General features: G+C 36.7%; 1 protein-coding gene across 19 annotated transcripts in view; it reads right to left on the bottom strand.

Moving 5' to 3' along the window:
* Positions 1-23,075, bottom strand: part of NBEA (neurobeachin) — a 644,629-nt gene that overhangs the window by 82,940 nt on the left and 538,614 nt on the right. For all 19 annotated transcript variants that reach the window (XM_021065197.2, XM_021065202.2, XM_084981455.1 and 16 more), the window contains one exon: positions 4,210-4,350. In XM_021065197.2, coding sequence (XP_020920856.2) covers positions 4,210-4,350 — 141 coding nt within the window. The remainder of the gene's footprint in view (positions 1-4,209; positions 4,351-23,075) is intronic.

The raw sequence follows: 23,075 nt of genomic DNA, 5'->3' as shown, positions 1-23,075 counted from the left end.
GAGTACTCATACAAATGGACAACCTCTTCATTTATAAGTGGGTATTGATCTTTCAAGCTCGGGTTACTGTGGAGATTATCTTTTCCCATGTTTCCTCATTACCTTAACGGCGCATGGCAAGGACTTTCTTTTTCATTTGACTCAGGCCTGGCTACTATAGAGGATTCAGGGCTCTATTACATTTAAGAAGCTGTTACATTTATTCACTGGACACATGTTGTTCAAACTGTTTTCTATATTTACATCACCAGGTTAGATATTTTATCATTCTACCAGAAAAGCTTTCAGACTAGAAGATGAGATGGACAAATAAATATTAAACAGATATTTCAAAAATTAAAATACTTGCACTTGGGCTTTCAAGACTTCAGGTTCAGTCCTGCAGTATAACGGGCGATGGCAGACTTCCTTCTGATTACATCTACCCCAACCTTCCAACCTTTTCTCGGGGCCAGAAAATCAAACTAAACTGTCCTGCAGGGGACGTACGGGTTCTACTGAATTCTGCCACAACTGCTGGTCCCTGCAAGAACACGAACAACCTTCCAGTGATCACAGCCAATTCTCCCATCCTGGGCCACCTAACCCCAGGCCTCTGCCCCCTTCTCTTTAGCCAATTCCTTACAGGACTCACACGGCTTTTATGACTTAAAAGAGTCTGACACGGCTGTTGCTCAGTCATCTCATAAGAGTCTTTTATTATGTCCCTCTCCCCTCGTAGTTGGCTTCTTTTCCTTCTCTTCATTTTATTTGAAACAAACTCTATCCATCGGTAACAGGTAGTGCTTGGGGTATGACTTTATCAGAGAAAAGACGTACACTTTGAAGTTATATAAAGCATAATAAAGACCAAAGGGAAAGGAACTAAGGGTTATCGAGCACCTGCCTGTGCTCAGCTCTGTACGCTCCTAGTGAACTCAATCTTCTCTATTATTCTTCAAGCAGGTATAATTATTCCCATTTAATATCCGAGAAAGATCACATTCTAAGAAATGAAGGAAACATTACTTCTACTGCCTAACTTCAGAAGTTTATTTTTTTCCAAATACTTTTGAAAGAAAGGAGAAATATCTTTCAGAATCTTCAGGAACCTATGTACCTACTATACACCAGGCTCTTGCTTAAGAATGCCTCATCTTCCTCTAAGTCAATGTGCATCGTCCTGTATGTATCAGTTAATCAAGAGAAACATGACAATAATATTTTACTCAATAGCATTATCTTTCGGTTTTAATTGCAACACTTGCATAAGGATTTCTACTATTTTTTTTTTTTACTACAAATATATACTATCAAAGATATACTATGGTTTAAAAAGGCTCTTGGCTAGGTTTTCAGAATAATCCATAACTTAAAAAGTAAGTCCCAAATTCCAAGTAACTAATCTGCAAATTAACTTTTGTTGTACAACCCACTTCACTTCCTAAGAATTATATTTAAATGTTTGACAGTTCGAACATACTGAATTCAGAAGGTGAACAGGCTACGAAAGGATGCAAAGGTCAGAGGGTAAGATTTCATGACTTCTATGTGTTTGCTATATAGTCAGGGTCAGATTTAAAGCAAAAGCATTCCAAGTAAAATGTGTCCTTTTGTACTAGTTAGTATCTGAAGAAACTCCAGACTCTGTTATGATAGTTTATTCATCACTTGCCCAGTGGCGGCTAGCAAAGAAACAGCCTTTTCAGAATCTTGTAATTTAAACAAGTGACTCCACTGATAGTATATCTCAAGTAATATTTTTAATTTAAAGTAATAAGGTATGTAGTTAATTAGCATATAAAGCAATTATTATGATTGTCATACGAAATATATTGACCTTAACTAATAATCAGTTTAATGATTTGGGGTCTAAAAGGCTTGAAAGGTAAAGGGCAGATACTTAATCTGTGTTTTGTTTTTATGAACAAATGTTTAGTGACATGAGCTTTAATGCATTTTCTACTTCATAAACTCCTTGGGAGGGGAGTGAGGAAATTACAACTCCTTGGGCCCTTAGGTTAAACACTAAGGTATTAGACCATGATACTTCTATTTATAACAGTAGGATTTAAGACGTGTTGGCTGAATGAGTTCCCGAGAAAAGCAGTCCTGTAGTTCTATGTTGCCAATATGGGAGCCACAGGCCACAATGAGTACTTAAAGTATGACCACTTCAAACTGAATGTGCTCTGAATGTAAAATGTATTCTGGATTTGAAAGAATACCAAAACTATAAAATATTTCATGAGTGATTCAGTCATGCATCTATGTGTCATTAATCATTTTATACTAGCTACATGTTGAAATTCTAACATTTTGGATACACTGAGCTCACAAATATATTTATTAGATTAATCTCGTTTCTTTTTACTCTTAAATGTGGCTACTAGGAAATTTAAAGTGCGAAATAAGCGACTTGCATTGTATTTCTACCATGCGGTACAGCTATAGACGACACTAAAAGGGCATGTGTGTGGGGTAAACAGGGACAGCATTTCTGCCACACCTTTGCGTAGATTCAAATTTGTGTTCCATTTCACTGCAATAAGAAGTCAATTTAGGGATAAATGATGATTTACTATTTGATAAAATGTTTAGCTTATCAGGGACAGAAGAGTGTTAACTCAAGCTGTTGATAAGTATTTTTATGAACTTACACGTACATTCTTATAAATCTGACTTGGATTATAAAAAAGCTACTGAATTCCATTTTACATATTTCAATTTACTATTTTATATATATAATACAAATATACTCTCATTAATTATCAAAACCCACTTGATAACGTCTCTTCAGAAATGGTTCCTGACTTTTTTCATCCCCTAAATGCCCAAGAAAGATCTCTTCCTCCCCCCATGGTGGTGGGAAAAAATAGCAATGATTATTTCTTGTTTTTCACTTTCTTGCCTGCCTATCTGTGGGCCCAAATAAAAATAAGAACATATTTTATGTACATTGTAAGGGATGCCAGCTGTTTGGATCTTGACTGGTAAATTTCTGTATTTCTGTGTTTAGTTTTGACCTATGGCTACAACCGCAAGACAGAGGCTATGAAGTTTTCTACATAAACATGAGCTTGCAATTCAGAAAAGCCTTTACCTTTTGCCTGAGTGTGAAGTATTTTCTTACATCTGCAGAGTATTAATAAATTATTACAGTCCATAAACTAAAGAAATAGTCTGAGGAGCCAGGAAAGGAATTGAGCAGTCATGACAAGGGCTCCAGATGCATCATAAAGCTCTGCCACATAATGTGTGACCACACAGGGACAATTCAGTAAGGTGATGGGTGTAGAACCTCAATCCGCAGGCTAAAGAATAAATGGGAGGTGACAGAGACAAGCACAGGGTGGCACAGGACAGTAGAGGCTGTGCTGTAGTACACTTGACTTTGCAGGCGGAGCCCTGAGAAGTCACTGCAGAATGGGTGTGGGCTAGGAGGAGCTATGTATGTGTTATGTATGCATGCATGCATATAACAGACTGGGGAGACTTGAATATATTTCGGTCCTAGGAGAAAGAGAAAATAGTCTTCAAAAACATTTAGAAAACTGTTTTTATTTTTATTTTTTTTATTTTTTATTTTTTTTGTCTTTTTGCCATTTCTTGGGCCACTCCCGCGGCATATGGAGGTTCCCAGGCTAGGGGGTGAATTGGAGCTGTAGCTGCCAGCCTACGCCTGAGCCACAGCAACTCGGGACCCAAGCTGCATCTGCAACCTACACCACAGCTCACGGCAACGCCGGATCGTTAACCCACTGAGCAAGGGCAGGGACCGAACCCGCAACCTCATGGTTCCTAGTCGGATTCGTTAACCACTGCGCCACGACGGGAACTCCAGAAAACTGTTTTTAAAATATAATGTCCAAGAAGCAGAATTGAGAGGGCTGGGAGGAGTCCCAGCATGTGCCAATCAGTGAGAAAGGGAATGGGATATTAGGGATGCGCTTCAGGAGCCTGCTTCTTTTTATAAAGGGTTCAGGTTTAAGAAACTAATTTGGCAAATGAGATACTCATTAACAAAGAAAAAGGATTCCGGTTTTGCTGGTGGTTGGAATCTCCATTTCTACTTCACTGTTCTCTAATCTTTGTTTAAAACAAGTAACAAGTTCATTTGAGCAATAAAAAAAAATAACAAGTAATCTGATTTTTATTTAACTGACTTATGCTAAATACTGAGAGATATTTAAAGGCAAACTCTAACTTAACGAAACACTCAACACTCACAATTCGAACAAGCCAGGACAAGGTGGACGTTGCCGTTGAGTAGTGTGTGTTATAATGGTAGGGCGGGCTCTGGTCATCTTCCCATGTCTCGTAACGCTCTGCGTAAAATACAGCTCTCTTTGGGTTCAAAGCACCAATCGGCTGCAAAAAGAGAAAAAGACACATTTTGTTTAAGACAGTTGCATTATCCTATATTATAACTCTTCACCTGAAAGTGTTTACTGCTCATTTGTTTTAACCACAGAACATAAATCACTTTTTTTGTATGATATTTTTTCCAAGTCTGGTTTCAATACTGATATTTGATTTTGATAATCACTACTCTTGCTAAACATCACTCAAGAAGACGATTTACACATGCAAGGTTTCTAGGTTTCCAGGTTTTACCAAAAGTTTCAGTAAACTAGATTACCAGAGACGGTCCAGTTTAAACTGTTAAGGTAAAACCACAGTAGGTGAAAACTGTTATTTTCCTGCCTACTTAGCCACAACTGTAATGAATATTTAGCTTGATCACAGGAAACCTGGCAAGGGAGAGTGAAGCAGGTGACCAAGTGATAACCATATTAGAGAAAACCTTGTCTCAACAGCCAGACACCCAGCGTGTGAAAGTCAACAGTCACTCAGACGGAAACCCTGTTGGAATGTTAGCCCCGTTCTGTTATTATTACAGATTAAATGTAAATTTTTTTTTATTAGATTCAACAGCAAATATAAGGCTGACTGAAATAATCCAGACAATTCAGATTCCCTGGAAAGGATGGTGTTAAAGCCACTGAGACTTGTCCTCCCAATACCACCACACGAGGGACGATGATGGTCCTGCAGCAGAGCTCATGGGAAACTGCTCAAGATACTATATATATATACATATATATAAAGTTTTTTTTTTTTTTTTGGTCTTTGTCTTTTTAGGGCCACATCTGTGGCATGTGGAGGTTCCTAGGCTAGGGGTCCCATTGGAGCTGTAGCCACCAGCCTAACGCCAGAGCCACAGCAACGTGGGATCTGAGCTGTATCTGCAACCTACACACAGCTCACGGCAATGCCAGATCCTTAATCCACTGAGCGAGGCCAGGGATCTAACCCGCATCCTCATGGATGCTAGTTGGGTTTGCTAATCGCTGAGCCACAATGGGAACTCCCATATATATTTTTTTTTCAACAAAGCACATGCTACTTAGATCATTGTCTCAAACTTCCTAGCACACGTAATCATGAAGAATTTCTGCTATACAGCCCTCAAATAGCAAACTGCCTTACGTTAAGTTTTTGTCTGATTTTGGTTTAACAGCATATGGAACCCATTTGTGTGATACCTAATAGCTACATTATTTTGTTTTTCAAACTCTAAAAAATAAATGTTTCTACAGAAAACAAAGGATGAATATTGAGTAAAATATATAATACCTTAATTTCAAAATGTAATATTACTTGTTAAATATGAAGTTCCCTCGAAGGCTTAATTTTAACAAGAGAAGTAGTAGAAAATTAGTGTTTCAATGGGAGACAAATACTGTTACACAAGAGAGAAAGATCCATTTATAAATTGCTTGTAAGCTTTTTCTTTTGGTCCCAGGGGACTAATTCAAATAATACAATGATGTCAGCAGTTAATAGTCTGTTAGAATTTACATAATAAACTCTTATTTGCAAGGATTCTTATTCTGAATGTTAAAATTATTTTAAAATTATGTTCATTTTCCTTAAACATAATTATGACTTAACAAAGACAAAATAATTTAATTATTTATTTTTTTAAAACTTTGGTTAAAACATATTTTTTACAACATTCTAAGGCTTAAACTTTATCCTGTGTTACACGTCACTGGTTATCTCTCAGATGTTTTTACCTGGATATAGAAAGGCAATGTAATTTCATTAAATGTCACACAATATGAGTAATATTTAAAACAAATGTATAATTACTTTATGGTAAAAAGGTAATTACTATAATGAATGTGAGTTCTGTCACTAACCTGATATAGCAACATTTCATGTAAAATGGCCTACATATTTCATACTTTTCTAGATGTTTAGATATGTTTTTCTAAGTCAATAAGTATACTTTTTCAAAATATTTAAAATGTTTAGTACTTTACTCTGTCTTGAATGTACTCACAGATCCTTCACATGTATAAAATGTCTGCGCAGGACTTCCCGTTGTGGCTCAGTGGAAATGAACCTGACTAGCATACATGAGGATGCTGGTTCGATCCCTGCCCTTGCTCAATGGCTTAAGGATCTGGTGTTGCTGTGAGCTGTGGTGTAGGTCGCAGATGCAGCTTGGATCCTGCGTGGCTGTGGCCAGCAGCTTTAGCTGTCATTCGACCCCCAGCCTGGGCCTTCCATATGCTGCAGGTGTGGCCCTGAAAAAAAAAAAAAAAAAAAAAAAAGGAGGTCTGCACGAGCCCTCAGAATTGATCTTACCCAATCATGTTTGCTCTGCAAGACCTCACAAAACCAAAACCCAAAAAAGAGCCCCATGGCCCTTCCTCTAATCTTTTCCAGGCTTCTCCTCAACTACTGGAAAAGGAATAAAATAAATATTTACACTTTTTATTTTACTCAGGTTTCATCAAAGCCATTTTATTGGCATGTTTTACAGAATAGTATGGTATAGGAAACAGCTGCCCTGTATCAAAGTCAATATATGCCTCCATGAGTAACTTCTTAAAAAACATGTCTAGTTTTGAATTTTTATCTCATGCATTTAGAAATAAATTTTATAAAGCAAATGTAAATAATTTGGTTTGTGCTTATTATTTTTCTATTAATTTGCTTTAAGAAGCAATAAGTGGGGGTTCCTGTCCTGGCTCAGCAGTAAGGAACCCAACTAGTATCCATGAGGATGCAGGTTCGATCCCTGGCCTTGCTCAGTGGCTTAAGGATCTGGTGTTGCCATGAGCTGTGGTGCAGGCCACAGATGTGGCTCGGATCTCATGTTGCTGTGGCTGTGGCACAGGCCGGCAGCTGTAGCTCCGATTCGACCCCTAGCCTGGGAGCTTCCATATGCCAGGGGTGCAGCCCTAAATAGACAAAAAAAAAAAAAAAAAAAAAGACAAGACAGAAGCAATAAGTCAAAGGAAAAATTATTAAAAACATCTGTTTGGGAAATGAGACTTTCATCACAGATGACATATTTTCCTATGGGATCCAAATAGATATGCCTATCTGTCTATGTACCTATGTATCTATCTATGTCTTACCTACCTACCTACCTACCAATCAATCATCCACCTATCTATACCTACCTACTTAATCTATGTATATAAACTGACAAAGTTGTTTGTTATCCTTTTAAAATTGAGCAAATGATGCAATGTCAATAACATTTGGATTTAGTAAATAAGACAGAATTCTGTTTGTTTTTTTTATATAAACAAACCCAAAACTACACTTAATGAAGTGTATATATTTATTTTGCAATCTTTTTCAATTTTTATCATAATTACTGTGGAATAGTTTCCTTTACTCTCAACCACTAGGCATTGGGACATAGCCACCTTGTGGTTTTCCAGGGTTCCCATAGGAAACATATAACTGAAAGTTTAGAACTTGCTATTAGATTTGTTATTTTGTCCTTTAAGTTTGTATGTTACAAGTTGATACTACAACAGATTACAAAAAATGATGATATAACAATGCAAAATTTAAAAAAAGTTCCACCTCTACAATACGTTATTACTATAATTCAATTTCTATAAAGCACATACCTTGTAAAAAGCACTATTCTCAATATGAAATTGATGAAAAATTACATGTGTAACATGACCATGCCTTCACAAAACACTACTGAATTTACTGAAGAAACGATGTTGAAGATTTTCTTTCTCACTTGATTTCTCCTTTTTGAATACCAAAGAGAGATATTTGTCTCAGCCTTAAGTACAACAAAAAGCTTGGTTTTCCTGATAAACTGATTTTATTATATGGAACAAAAATCCTGATAGATGCTTAGGGAGACTTATATTATTAAAGGCTATGAGAAATATTATTGTAAACAGCACTGCCTAATTTTGTTTACTCCAGTGTTTATCGATCGATCTATCTATCTATCTATCTATCTATCTATCTATCTATCTATCTATCTATCTATTCCTTTCTACTAGAACTTCATTCTTCCTTCTGTCTTCCTGTTAACATGCAAAATCTAGTGTTCACTGGAATGTACTTTGAAAATTTCTGGTTAAAAGCACTATAGTATATATTTTTGAGCGCTTTTTCTTTCATTTAGGTTTCCTATTTTCTTTCCCTTTCTGTCTTCTTAGCTTTGATCTTTTTTTTTTTAATTTTATGAAATCTTACAAGTCTTATCAGATCTTTTCTATGGACCAAGTATATAAGTTAAATAAAATAGGTTAAAGTAAGCAAGAAAAATTATTTAAATAAAAATTGCTTATTGAGTAAATGGCACTATATGAGACACTAAAAGGACTCTAGAGAACATAAGTCTGAGCATAGAGTTGGGCTGATTTCAATAAATAAATGAATAAAATTAAATGTGGACCAACTTGAAATGTGGTCAATGCCATTAAAATAGATTAAAAATTGTAAGGAGGTCCCATTGTGGTGCAGTGGAAATGAATCCGACTAGGAACCATGAGGTTTTGGGTTCAATTCCTGGCCTTGCTTAGTGGGTTAAGGATCTGGCATTGCCATAAGCTGTAATGTAGGTTGCAGACGTGGCCCAAATCTGGCATTGCTGTGGTTGTGGCATAGGCCGGCAGCTGTAGCTCTGATTAGACCCCTAGCCTGGGAACCTAAAAAAAATTGTAGGGACATGGGCACATATCCAGAAAAATATTTCACTGAAGAAGATACATGCACCCCTATGTTCATGGCAGCACCATTCACAATAGCTAAGATATGGAAACAACCTAAATGATCATTGACAGATTAATGGTTAAGATGTGGTACATATACACAATGGAATACTACTCAGACATAAAAAAGAACAAAATAGTGCCATTTGCAGCAACATGGATGCAACTAGAGAGTCTCATACCAAGTGAAGTAAGTTAGGAGAAAGACAAATACCATACGACATCAGTTATATCTGGAATCTAATATATGGCACAAATGAACCTTTCCACAGAAGAGAAACAAACTTACGGACATGGTGAATAGACTGTGGTTGCCAAGGGGGGAGGAGGAGGGAGAGGGATGCACTTGCAGCCTGGGGTTAGTGCATGCAAACTATTGCATTTGGAGTGGATAAGCAATGAAATCCTGTTGTACAACACAGGGAACCCCACCCAATCACTTGTGATGGGACATGATGGAGGATAATATGAGAAAAAGAATATATATACATATATATGTAAATACACATATATATAAAATAAAAAAAATACATTTTAAAATTGTAAGAATTAAAAAGGGTTCTCAAGGAGAAATCAGAGGGCCAATTAAATTAATAACACTGAATCCTAGTACAGAAAAAATTGAAAATGCTTATGATACTCATGGCATTTATATACATATAAAATGTTCAAGAGTTCACTATTGTGTTACAGCTGCTAATGATACTATATATTTGTATAAGATACTATCTTCACATCCATTTCCTGGATTTATTTCCCCAAAGTCTCTGAGGTGGACATGGCATTCATTACAAACCAAAAATCATGATGACAAGGAGATGGGTACTTGGGTCTCTACTCTTTTCACAACACTGCATTGCTTTTTCAGAGCTAAGTATGAAATTCTTCTCCTGATGTTATTTTTTTCCTCTAGAACTGCCTACAGGATTCCTCATCCATCACATATCCTCAGAAATGGAATGAACCTTAGGAGCCTACAATCCAACTGCCTTATGATACAGAGGAGGACAATAAAGAAAAGTCAAATCAAGATCACATTGCTGGCTGATGGCGATACATTTTACAGAACTGGATGAAGCTCTGTGCTATATACAGCTTGTTGCTGGGTACAGCTGACTGATCTGTTTGGCTTCTAGGTAATGCTTTCATGTTTTAGTTCAACGCTCCACACATCTGAGCTTGTAACATATCTAGATTATCTTATTATCTTTCATTATAATAGCCGAGGGCTTGAAAATCCTTAAAAGACACTTCAAGAATTCTTGCCTTTCTTGTTTTTTTCAGTCATGAGCTACATATCTCATTCTTAAAATTCTCAGTATGATAATATAAAAATCATACCTATAGAGCCTTCTGTGCTCATATAAGTTCCCTGACTTTCTTCTTATCCTACAGGGGAATTTCAAATCATTATTCCAGAAGCAGCTCAAATTTCATCTGTGAAGCCTTACATGTCACCATCTGGTAATAGTTAGGCAAAGTTACAACTTCTTTTACCCATAAGACAAGCCCTTAAAGGAAATATCTTATGTTTTATTCATCTATGTATCCACAGTACCTAATATAGCACCTGGCTCTTTTTAGATACTAAATGAGTGAAGACTGATTGATATGATTATATAATATTTTAGATTTCCATACAGAAATTTTAGATGAACTTATTAGGAAAATCAAAAGACAAAACATAATGAAAAAATATTTATACCACACATGATAAAAGTCTAGTTCCCTTAAAAAAAGAACTTCTACAAATCATTAGGAAATCAAGGAATGATCTAATTAAGTAAAAGAGCAAATGAGATGAGCAGGTAATTCACAGAAAAAATGAATGCAATGCATGCAGGAAAAATACCACCCGCTCATACAATGATACCCATTAGGGTATCGATTCTTTTTCTCTTCAGCATCCATTATTCCTTCTTCCTTTTTGGAACACTCTTTCTCCATTCTTGGTCCACCTGTTCAGTGGGCGGACTGTTTATTACCAGATCTTTTGGGTAGAAATGTGATCCAGATCTGTCGATCAGCAAATTCTACCATGTAGCCAGCCAGACTGGTACAGAAATGAGCAAACGATTCAAGTTATTCCAATGAAACTTTGCTGAAACTATCTGGGAAAGAAACATCCTGTATTTCTGGTAGGGGTACAAAAGCGTCACTGCTATAATATAGGGAAGCCTATATTATATATGCTATAATATAGGGAAGCCTATATCCTGTATTTCTGGTGGGGGTACAAAAGCGTCACTGCTATAATATAGGGAAGCCTGTGGGGAATGATGCCAATGCAGAAAAATAACAGAGATGCAGCATCCCATGACACTGGTGAGCCCCTGATCCAGTCTTCCTGAATGGACCCACCCCTGTATTTCTCAGTTACATTAGCTAAAACAACTTTTTATACTTGAAATCACAGCCCGTTTAAGTTGATTTTCTATTACTGGTAATCGATGATCAGAAGTACATCAGCAGTTCTTAAAATGTCAAACAAAACATTTTTATTCATTAGATTGTAAAAAGTTATTAAGTTTCATAATACTCGCTGTTGGCCAGGATGGAGCAAAACATGATATCTCATAATACTATTGCTAGGAATACAATTGGTATACATTTCTTGTGGGGAAAATTGGTAATATTGAAAAAGAATACACACATATATGCTTTTCATCTGGTAATTCTACTTGGAGGAATTTATAACATGGAAAGAATAAGATACAAGTATACTTTTCACAGAATTGCTTGAAATGGCCAAAAGACCAAACAAAAACTGGAGGTGATCTAAATTTCCAATAAAGGATTAGTTAAATGAAGAATGATACACTTACACTGCTGCATATTATGTAGCTAATCAAAAAGGCTGATTAGAAAAAATTCTAAGATAAAGTAGTTGACTAAAAATTGAGTGCCTTCTATTGTAGAAATTATTTTAGATCCTAGAATAAGATAAATGAGGACACTGTTCTCATGAAGTTTGCATTCAAGTGTAGATGTGTATGTATGCATTTAAGGGAAACTCTGTGTGTGTGTGTGTGTGTGTGTGTGTCCTTCTGAAAAGAAAGGCAAAATCTAAATAAACAATTCAGTAAATGAGAAAACACTGGTGATAAGTGCTCTACTGACAATTAAAATAGATATAGGGTAGCAGCAACTGGAAGCTAGGCAAGGCATCTCTCAAGAACCTCTGAGCAGAGACATGAATGAAGACACCAGTCATAAGACGTCCTGGGGTAAGAGAATTCAAGACAGAGGAAGAGCTAGTGCAAAGCCTTGAAGGGGGGTGGGGGTGAGGGTTGATGTCATGTTCAAGGAACAGAAGGAAAAGCAGTGTGACTAAAGCATAAGAGATGAGAGGAAGAGTTCATAAGATGTGGTGAGAAAGTGAGTAGAGGCATATCTTATGGCTTTGGAGACCAGAGTGATAAAATACATTTTATGGCAAGTGCGGTGGAAAGTCACTGAATGGATTTAGGCAGAAGATCAAATCTGAATTAGGTTTAGAAAGGTACCTCCAACATTTCTGTGCAGAATGGATTAGTTAACATTAAATTATCATGACCACTGCTTGCACTGAAAAAAACAGCATCACTTAGCATTATCAATGTTTCTCTAAAAATCCTATCATATATATACAATATATTTTCACTTTAATATTCAGAGAAAAAATTTTGAAGCATACGCATCAAATGATACTAATAGTTACCTCTGGGGAGTGAGATTAGTGGAAATTATTAGTTTTCTATCACTCTTTTCTACTGTTTGGTCACGAATTCTGTTTATCTAGCACATGTATAGAACTTTAGCTGGCTTCTAAAATTTATATGACCCAGAAATATTTTTCAACGTGAACATTTTACCTTTCATAAATTTTAATAAATTATAGTAACTTTATATTTTAGCTAGAAATCAATAAAGATCATATTTTTCCAAATATTAATAACTATTACCAATCTTCACTGATGTTAGACTCACCATATATCAAAACTTTATTAGTTAAAACAAGTGAAACGACAACATGAGGGGAAAAAGATGAATTCAGAAGGTAAGATATTCTACAGGAGAGCTGGCATGGTTTCTTCAAGAAGTCAGCATCATGAAAAAAAAGGGTACGGGTTAGGAACTACTATAGCCTAAAAGATACTTAAGAGACATAAGAATCAAAAGTCATGGGACTTAACTAAACTTTTGTACCGCAAAGAAAACCACTGACAAAATGAAAAGATAACCCATGGAATGGGAGAAAATATGTGCAAATGATATGACCCATAAGGGGTTAATATCCAAGATCTACAAAAAGCTAATACAACTCAGTATCAAGACAAACAATTCAAATAAAAAATGGAAGACCTGAATAAACATTTTTCCAAAGATGACATACCGATGGCCAACAGTCACTTGAAACTATGCTCAACATCATTTATCATTAGAGAAATACAAATCAAAACCACAATGAATACCATATGATAGCACTCATATCTGGTATCTAATATACAGCACAAACGAACCTTTCTACAGAAAAGAAAACCATGGACTTGGAAAATAGACTTGTGGTTGCCTGGGGGCGGGGGGGAGAAGAAGGGATCGGGGTTAAGGGATGCAAACTGGGGGTTTTGGGGTTAACAGATGCAAACTGTTGCTTTTGGAATGGACTAACAATGAGATCCTGTGGTGTAGCACTGAGAACCATGTCTCAGATACCCACAATGCAGCATGACAATGGGAGAAAAAGTTATGTATACATGTATGTGTAACTGGGTCCCCACGCTGTACAGTGGGGAAAAAAAAAGTGTGTTGGGGGAAATAACAATTAAAAAAAAAATATATCACCTCATACCTGTTAGAATGGCTGTTATCAAAAAAGACCACAAATAATAAATGCTGGCAAGGATGTGGAGAAAAGGGAACCCTTGAACACAGTTGTTAGAATGTAAACTGTGCAGTCACTATGGAAAATAGTCTAGCGATACCTCAAAGAAATAAAAATAGCATTCGTATGTGATGAAGATATTCTAATTTTAAGTACATATTTGAAGAATATGTACACTAATTCAAAAAGATACATGCACTCCAATGTTCACTGCAGCATTATTTACAATAGCCAAGACATGGAACATGGAAGCAACCCAAGCGTCCATCAACAAATGAATGGAAAAAGAATATACATCTATATATGTATTTATCACACACAATGGCATACTACTCAGCCATAAAAAGAATAAAGATTTTGTCACTTGCAACAATATAAATGAATCTAGAGGGTATTATGTTTAGTGAAATAAGTCAGAAAGAAAAAAATACTGTACAATGCCACTTATATGTGGAACCTAAAAAAAAAAAATCAATGAATATAACAAAAAGAATTATAGAAAACAAACTAGTGGTTATCAGTAAAGAGAGGGAAGCGGGGAGGGACAAGACAGGAGTAGGGGATTAATAGGTACAAACTACTATGCATAAAATAAATAAGCTACAAGGATATTCTGTATAGCACAGGAAATATAGCAGATATTTTATAATAACTTTAAGTGGAATATAGTCTATAAAAATAAATAACTATTTTGTATACCTGAAACTAATGTAATACTCTATATCAACTACACTTTACTTTAAAAGAGAAAACAACTGCTTATTTTAAAAAAATGTACTATGTGGTCCTTGACTGAATCCTGATTTGAGCAAATCAATTTTTTTTTTCCTTTTTAGGGCCACACCTGTGGCATATGGAGGTTCCCAGGCTAGGGGTCAAATCGGAGCTACAGCTGCTGGCCTAGAGCTGCTGGCCTACACCACAGCCACAGCAATGCCAGATCCGAGCCGCATCTGCAACCTACACCACAGCTCATGGCAATGCCAGATTCTTAACCTGCTAAGCAAGGCCAGGGATCAAACCTGCAATCTCATGGTTCCTAGTTGGATTTGTTTCTGCTGCGCCACGACGGGAACTCCTGAGCAAATCAATTTTTAAAGACATATGGTAGGTAACTGGGGAAACCTGATTATGGGCACAGTGTTAGATAATATTAGGGAATTATCATAAGTTTTTTTGTTAGGTGTGATGATGTATTCTGGTATGGAGGAAATTTTTTTTCATACTAAAGAATTTTGGGATAAAATACAGTATCTTTACCTTGAAAGACTTCAGTAAAACAAAAAAAAGCTAAAATATTAATAACTATAACATCTAGACATTGTGTAAGTAGGTATTAATTCTTGTTAGTACTTTTGAAAAGTTTTACAATAAGAAGTCAACATAAAGATGGAATGTGGAAACAAAGAAAAATCTTTCAAATTTAACTAAGACATACGGTGCTTATGTTTTAGGTTGTTCTTACCGATAAGAATGATTTTAATTTGGAAATTTGTGTTTGTAAAACATGTGAAAATTTTGTTCTCTTAAATAGATTAAATCTCCCCTTTGCAACTGTATGCACACTATTAATTTGCTTAATATGGCTCTCCATCATCAGATGAGCTTCAGCTAATCACAAAACAATGGCCACATACATTCTTAGGAAACAGAACCGGAAGTAATGAAGCATTAATAAAAGGAAGTTCTGGGATTTATATTCTGTTGACTCTAAATTGAGGATTTTTTTATACTTTTCCATAGGGCGAATAAAGACAGTTAATTTTATTATGAAGAAAGATAAACCTTGAGCCAAAGATGGGTTTTGATTAGCAAAATTTATGAGCGCTTTCACAGGCATGTCAGTCCCACACAGGCCTGAAGCCCCTGGAGGAGCAGAATGGCTCACTCCACTCATTTCTTCTGCCTCTTCTGCTCACATCTGACATGACTGTCCTTAGTGAAGGGCCTTTAGGAAAGGTGGAGGGCATCTAGAAGATACATTTTCATGACACTTTAAAAAAAAGTATATTCTACACTCCTGTTGCGGAGAAATAAGAGGAAACAAATGAAGGAAACACAACCCATGCAACCAGTGCAATTCATCATAAGGGTGTGCCGATAAAATAAGAAAATCCATGTAAGACGCTTAGCACGATGCCTCACATGTAATAAGTTCACCTCAAATGTTGGCTGTTATTGGAGTTCCTGTCGAGGCGCAGTGGTTAACGAATCCGACTAGGAACCATGAGGTTGCGGGTTCGGTCCCTGCCCTTGCTCAGTGGGTTAACGATCTGGCGTTGCCGTGAGCTGTGGTGCAGGTTGCAGATGAGGCTCGGATCCCGTGTTGCTGCGGCTCTGGTGTAGGCTGGTGGCTACGGCTCCGGTTAGACCCCTAGCCTGGGAATCTCCATATGCCGCAGGAGCAGCCCAAGAAATAGCAAAAAGACAAAAAAAAAAAAAAAAAAAAAAAAAAAAAGTTGGCTGTTAGAGTTGTCATTATCCCAGAATAACTTCCAAGAAAGTTAGGTTTAAGTTTCTTAGTGAAAAGTAGCCACTTCTACATAAAATTCATGGAGGTATCAATAAAATATTTTAAATCTTCATGTATCAGTTTTAAGAGCTTTCTAAGTACTAAGTAGTAGGATAATGATGAGTCTATAAATTCATTTCCAGATCATCTCTACTGAAGACTCTGTTTCTGCTGGGAAGCAAGGTCAAGGGAGACTGACTTTGACCTGATTTTGCCACAGTGATGCTACACTGCGGCCTGTGGCTGGTGAAATAAAAGTGCACAGAGCAGGCTCTCTTTTCCTTTCTAGAGGTAATGTTCTCCCAAGAGCAAACAGTAGAAAATGGATCCTGTTTTTCCTGCTTCCTTCTTTAACCACTGACACTTTCCAAAGAGGGATAGGCTGTGGTATTTTCATCTCTCTCTTTCTGAAAGGGTAGGACACTTGGCTAAACGGGAAGGCACAAGAAAAGAGGCTAAGCAGACACTTAGCATAAGCTGGCAGGAAGCAGAACTGATCTCGGACTTCAGTGTAAATCCTGAAAGCTTCCTGTCACCCTACTATGTGTATCTAATAAAAAACAGTGGCGAAAAAACAAACCAAAAAACACCTCACTATTTGTGGTGGCCACAGTGGATGTGAATCAACCTGTTTCTTTGTATCTTTCTTGATTCTTCCTTCCTTGGAAAAGAGCCACTGGGTAAACTAAAAATGACTGTGAACTCTTCAGGGTATGCGCCAGTTCTTACTGCCTTTTTCTCTCCAGTGCCTGGCACAGAGTCAATGTGCAATAAATGCTCTTGTAACAAGAGCGTAAATGAATGAAAAAAAATGATTAATCTAAATAAATTCAATTTTGAAACCGGTGCCTTTTTTTTGCATTTCACCCCTTGCACATTATCACGCCCTCAGCTTGGATTAGGATGGCTTTAAAACAGTGCCTAGACTCTGCCCATTAATACCTTGTCTAAAAACAGCACTTATCTTTCAGCATCACAGTAGAAGCCAGCCTAACAAAAACAGTTTTGGAGTTGGGTTATACGTTAAGGCAACCTTCAACACCGATTCAGAGAAAAAATCATATTTGGCAGTAGGTTTTTTGGCAGATGGTATACAATTGCATTTACACATTCACATGTTTGTCTTCTAATAAGTTATCTGCACCATCATCAGCTACCAGGAAACTCAGTGGTTTTGCCCACGCGTTACAGTTTGTGGTTAAAACCCGAACACTAGGTGGATTACGTACTAAGGCAAATAAAACAAATTTCATTTTAGATGTTGTTATTTTGTGAGGAACGAGAACGACGACCTGACTGCAGAGACCGTGTTGCCGAGTTGAGCGTGCCCCACCTTGACAATGTAAACCTGCTCCTACTTGGTATGTAGATATTTGGCAGCATCCAGAGTGGACGGTTGAGAGTATTTACACTTCAGTGCATCCATTTGCATTATCACATTTCAAAGCCTCAAGGCATCATCACTTCCTTTTTTAAGTGGCATAATAATTTGGGAAAATAGTTATGCTTATCATCATCTGTCAGTCAAACAACTCCAGTGTTAACAAAATACATTTTTTCCACTCAGTGAGTGGATGTGTGGGTGATGTCCTACATTCATGTCAATATGAGTAGGACTTGGCTTGGTGATGAAATTATTTCATTTATCAGAGGCCATGACTGGGAAACAGGAAAATCCCAATTACACGTCAATGATCAGGGGCTGTGATTCATTTCAAAGTCATGTAGGCACTGTAATTTCAGAGTCAAGTTCACATGATGTGAGTAAGTAACTGAAGCAGCAGATATATCCTGTTTTAAGGTAGATCTCTATGAGGAAAGTCACACCTCCACGAGAAAAAAACTATATAAACTGGGGAAAAAATATGTACACCCAATGCACTCTGACTATTGAAAAGATAAGCCAGTGAGAGATTGTGTCATTAGCTGTCCATCATGCCAAACAATATATACGACCTCCAACCTGCACATGTAATGAATAAAGCTTGAACAACCTGTGATGTCTCATCAAATGAGAGGTCTAATAAATTTTACTGATAAGGAACTTTCATTGTTCCTGTGTTCTTCAACTGTTCAGTTAGGTGGGCTAAGGAAAGCATAAGTATATTATAACAAATATTTCATCTAAATAAATGTATATCTCAAGTTTCCATAAGCATGTCATATAACTAGTAATTTGATGTTTAAGGTCTTGGTAACTTGGTAATTTAAAGAGATAAAAAAGTAGTTATTTACTGCATGAAAAATATTGCATATTTTACTAAAACGTGTTGCTTTTAATTTTAATAAAACAAAATTAAATCAATCTTTCACTAGATTGTTTTCAAGCATACCAAGACGGCGAACCCTCAACTGGTGGTGCCAATTAGGGAAATTTGCTTTGTGGCTACTAGTCACTGAATGTCACTGTGTGTTGGGCCTTATACTAGGTGCCCCACCTGCATTAGTGCATTTAATTCTTTCAACAACCATATTATGCAGATGATACTGTGTTCACTTTAAAGAGGAGGAAACAGAAGTTCAGCGAGCTTAGGAAACATGCCTAAGTCTGTACAGTACACGAGAGAACTACATTTGACAGAGCCTACACGTTCCCTTTACTATCTCTCCCTTTTTTCCCCTCTCAATTTTAATACTAGTATGCATAAAGGAAAACCGAAAAGGTTTGATAATTCCAGGATTAACCTATCCCAGTATTCAATACAGAGAAGAGAAACCTCCAGGATTCAACGTCCTCTATGAGTGAGAGCTGAGTGCTTGCTGGAGCCCTGACTGTAGCAATGGACTTGGGGAAGAGCAAGAAAGCCAACTTCAGCTCATGTCCTCATCCTGTCCGTGGCAGCAAAGCCCCAGGGAAAGTATGTCTGGACAGAGATATTATTCTGATTTATTTTGCTTCTCACTTTTGGTTCCTATCTGCATAACCCTAGAAAACGCTGTTATTCATTTTTTCCAACATGCTTTTATTAAGTATTTGATCTGCTTAAAAATGAAATAGTCACTGTTTTGTCAATATTGTCAGACTGTTTTGAGGACGTATGTAAGAAACGCATATAAAAGTTCAATTAGGGACTTAGATCAGATACGGGAAGAAAAAGATCCAGGTGTAGCTAGAAGTCTAAAACTCCTCAGTACTGTTCCCATTGGCTTCTGGGAAGCATCCAGGATTCCTCAAGAGAGAGCGTCTTCCTTTGTGCTGGATATAGACTTGGGTTTTATGAGACAAGCAATTTAAAATTAGGGCAAGGGATAAAAAGACCTTAAAACGGGAAGGGCTTTGAAGTTTAAGCTTAATTAGCTTAATTAATTATGGTAAATTTTATCTCTGACTCCAGTTAATGTCATATATTATAATTGTATATATGTAATAAGCAACCTAGAGCCTTTATAACCAGTGAACATTCCTTGAGGGTCAGGACTAGACTTTTAAAGTCGTCTGAGCACCTTGCAAAGCTCCTTTTACATAGCAGCTATGTGAATATAAACCAGTATTTCATTTGCTATTCTGTGGATTACAGGAATTACACAGAAGACATTTTTAGATGTAGTATATTTGACAGTTTATAATAGTGAGTTGTTTCCTGCCCACTAACTAAGCTCTCTTTCTCCAGGAAACAGAAATCCAAATTTCTTCTGGTCACCTCTTGGCCTAGCACCCTTTGACAACTGTCTGCTGTGATTCTGACTCTACTTGTAGCTCCAACCATGGCTGGTAATTGGCTATATTATCTTCAATTAATGTATCCCATCGCTCTTAAGCAGCACTAATGGCACATGAGGAGATATTTTCTGGGATTTCTGGGAAATGAAAGTTTCTGCTGTCTTCCATGAGAGCTACTTGATGAGACTTTCTCTCTTCTTTTACAAAGTATGATGCGAAGTCTAGAATTTTGCTGCAGCCATTTTGCTCGCAAAAGGGGATTGCTTGGCTCCACGAAGGCCATCCAGTGGGGGGTGAGTATGGAGCCCACAGAAGAAAGGCAGAGCAGAACAGTGGAAAGAACCAGGTGCTTGGTGGCATTATCTGCATACTGGGAAAAATGTTACTGCAAAATAAACCTTCCCCTGATTTATGAGAACCAATGGCATTCATTCAAAAGTCCCGATACGACAACTCATGAAGATAATTCAATGCAGGGGTATAAAGAGAGAAAATAAATTGCTAAATTTTTTTTAGGATCGTATATTTCATAGATTCTTTCTTTTTTTTTCTTTTCTTTTCTTTTTTTTTTTTTTTTTTTTGGTCTTTTTTGTCATTTCCTTGGGCCGCTTCCGCAACATATGGAGGTTCCCAGGCTAGGGGTTGAATCGGAGCTGTAGCCGCCTGCCTACACTACAGCAACTCGGGATCTGAGCAGCGTCTGCGACCTATACCACAGCTCATGGCAACGCCGGATCTTTAACCCACTGAGCAAGGCCAGGGATTGGACCTGCAACCTCATGGTTCCTGGTCGGATTCGTTAACCACTGAGCCACGACAGGAACTCCCTATTTCATAGATTCTTAACTTTTTATGCACTAAAGAATATAAAAATTATTCTGGGCTCAACACATTTAATTAAACAAATTCTAGAATTATTCACTACTAGGAATTATTGCTTGGGTATTAATTTTTGTTTAGGAAAAACTTCTTCTGTTACTAGAGATCTTTTAGAATGTTTCTGTAAATAGCATTGTTCAAATATTCCAAATCTTCCTTAAGCTTCTGAAGATGAACAAACTCTCCTCTAAAAATTTCATGTCGGTAGTATAGATTATAACTAAAAGATTTTGGTATGCTTCTCACTGATCATCTCTTCACTACAATAACATTACATTATTAGTAGATTTTCCTTCCAATTGCATTATTATACTTCAAATGTCATTTTTCCCATTAGGCATCTAATATGATACATTTTCATACATTAAAATCTTGTTTATTAATGATTTTTATACAGGACAGCCTTGGGTTGCTAGCCCATTTGTAGGAAGTTCCTATTAAGAAATTCAATGAAGCATGGGGACAATGCAAGAGTAATTTATTAACATATCAAGAGGCTTTAATTTGCTACCATTTTCCTATCATGTTTTTCTGACAGAATATAAAGAACAAATTGCTGAAGCATGGGCCATAGTAGTATTGGAAGAAAAAGCTATCTATCTTTTAAGAACCATTGTTTCAAATACTCACAACATGAAGGATTCTGTTTATAAAAGTGCACTTAATGTTCACACTGCCTAATTGATTTAGGCTCTCTGTTTACCTCTACTATGTATCTAACACCAATAAAGTTACGAGAGCACGTGTAGGTCACAGAGGGAAAAGTTCTGCCAAAAGGCATGAAACAGATGAGCTTAAAAAACTTGAAGAATGTTTACCTATTCTACTTACTTTAGAAATAATAACTTCCTCATTTAATTTATCTCTTCTATGTGGCTAAACTAAAAATCTGTAATTACCAGCAAATACTTTACATATGCCTCCTACAATTCACATTAATCATAATGAAGGCCATATTTTCTTTGGTTTCAACAATATTTCAGGAACATTTGCATCTGAACGTCTTCCAGTACTTCGCCTTGCATTTTCCCATCTGTTAGCGTTCCCACTATACTTATTGTGAAAACAGAGCCTCACTGATTTCCGGTAACAATCTGAGTTTGCATCTCAGCTCTGGACTGGACTCTTCACAAGAAGGCTGAGATATGTTTGTTGTATTAACCTCTCCACATTCTTCTACGTAGTATAGTACTTGCCATACATATAGCTGGTGGGTGATAAATATTCTTTGACTGAATGAATGATAAAGAATGAACACATAAATGGAGGGAAAAAAAGAACTGTGGTCTGTAAGCTTCCTTTCACCACACTATCCCAGTTGATTTCAATGAAAAAGGACCTTCTTCCCTGTTCTAAAACTAATCTAAAATAGATACATAGCTCTGTATCGTGCTACATGAGAATCTACATCATGCATTTTAATTGCATATATATATTTATAGTGTCCAATACATAATAACTATCCAATTAATGTCAAATAAAACCTATGTAGATAAGACTTGGTTAAAGAAGTAGTGTAAGAACTTATCAGTCTCATATTGATAAGTTAGTTTGGTTTTACACCCAAATGTTACACCTGAACCTTAGCCAGTCATGTCAAAAATGCATACCATTTTAAACATTCTAATTCCAATATGGATGTAGCAGCAGGTAGCCATTATCATTATTTGAAAGCCAATTCAAAGTATATGCCATAGATGAAACCACCAAGGGCTTAATCTCCAAAATACACAAACAACTCATACCTCGCAACAACAAAAAAACAAACAGCCTAATTGAAAAAATGGGCCGAAGACCTAAATAGACATTTCTCCAAAGAAGATACATGAATGGCCAGCAGGCACATGAAAAAAAAAATGCTCATCGTCACCACTTATTAGAGAAATGAAAATCAAAACTATAATGAGGTATCACCTCACACCAGTCTGAATGGCCATCATGACAAAGTCTACAAACAATAAATGCGAGAGAGGGTGTGGAGAAAAGGGGACCCTTTCACACCGTTGTTGAGAATGTAAATTGGTACAACTGCTATGGAACACAGTGTGGAGGCTCTTCCCTTAAAAACTAAAAATATGCACCTCACAAAATCAAATACCTCGGAATACACCTGACCAAGGAGGT

This window comes from Sus scrofa, chromosome 11 (assembly GCF_054392235.1).
Source record: "Sus scrofa isolate SSC_HxYL_T2T_F1_AM1 chromosome 11, Sscrofa_HxYL_maternal_Yorkshire_Landrace_v2.0, whole genome shotgun sequence".
NCBI lineage: Eukaryota > Metazoa > Chordata > Mammalia > Artiodactyla > Suidae > Sus > Sus scrofa.
Note: the sequence above shows the minus strand (reverse complement) of the source record. Positions and strands in the feature narration are given on the sequence as shown.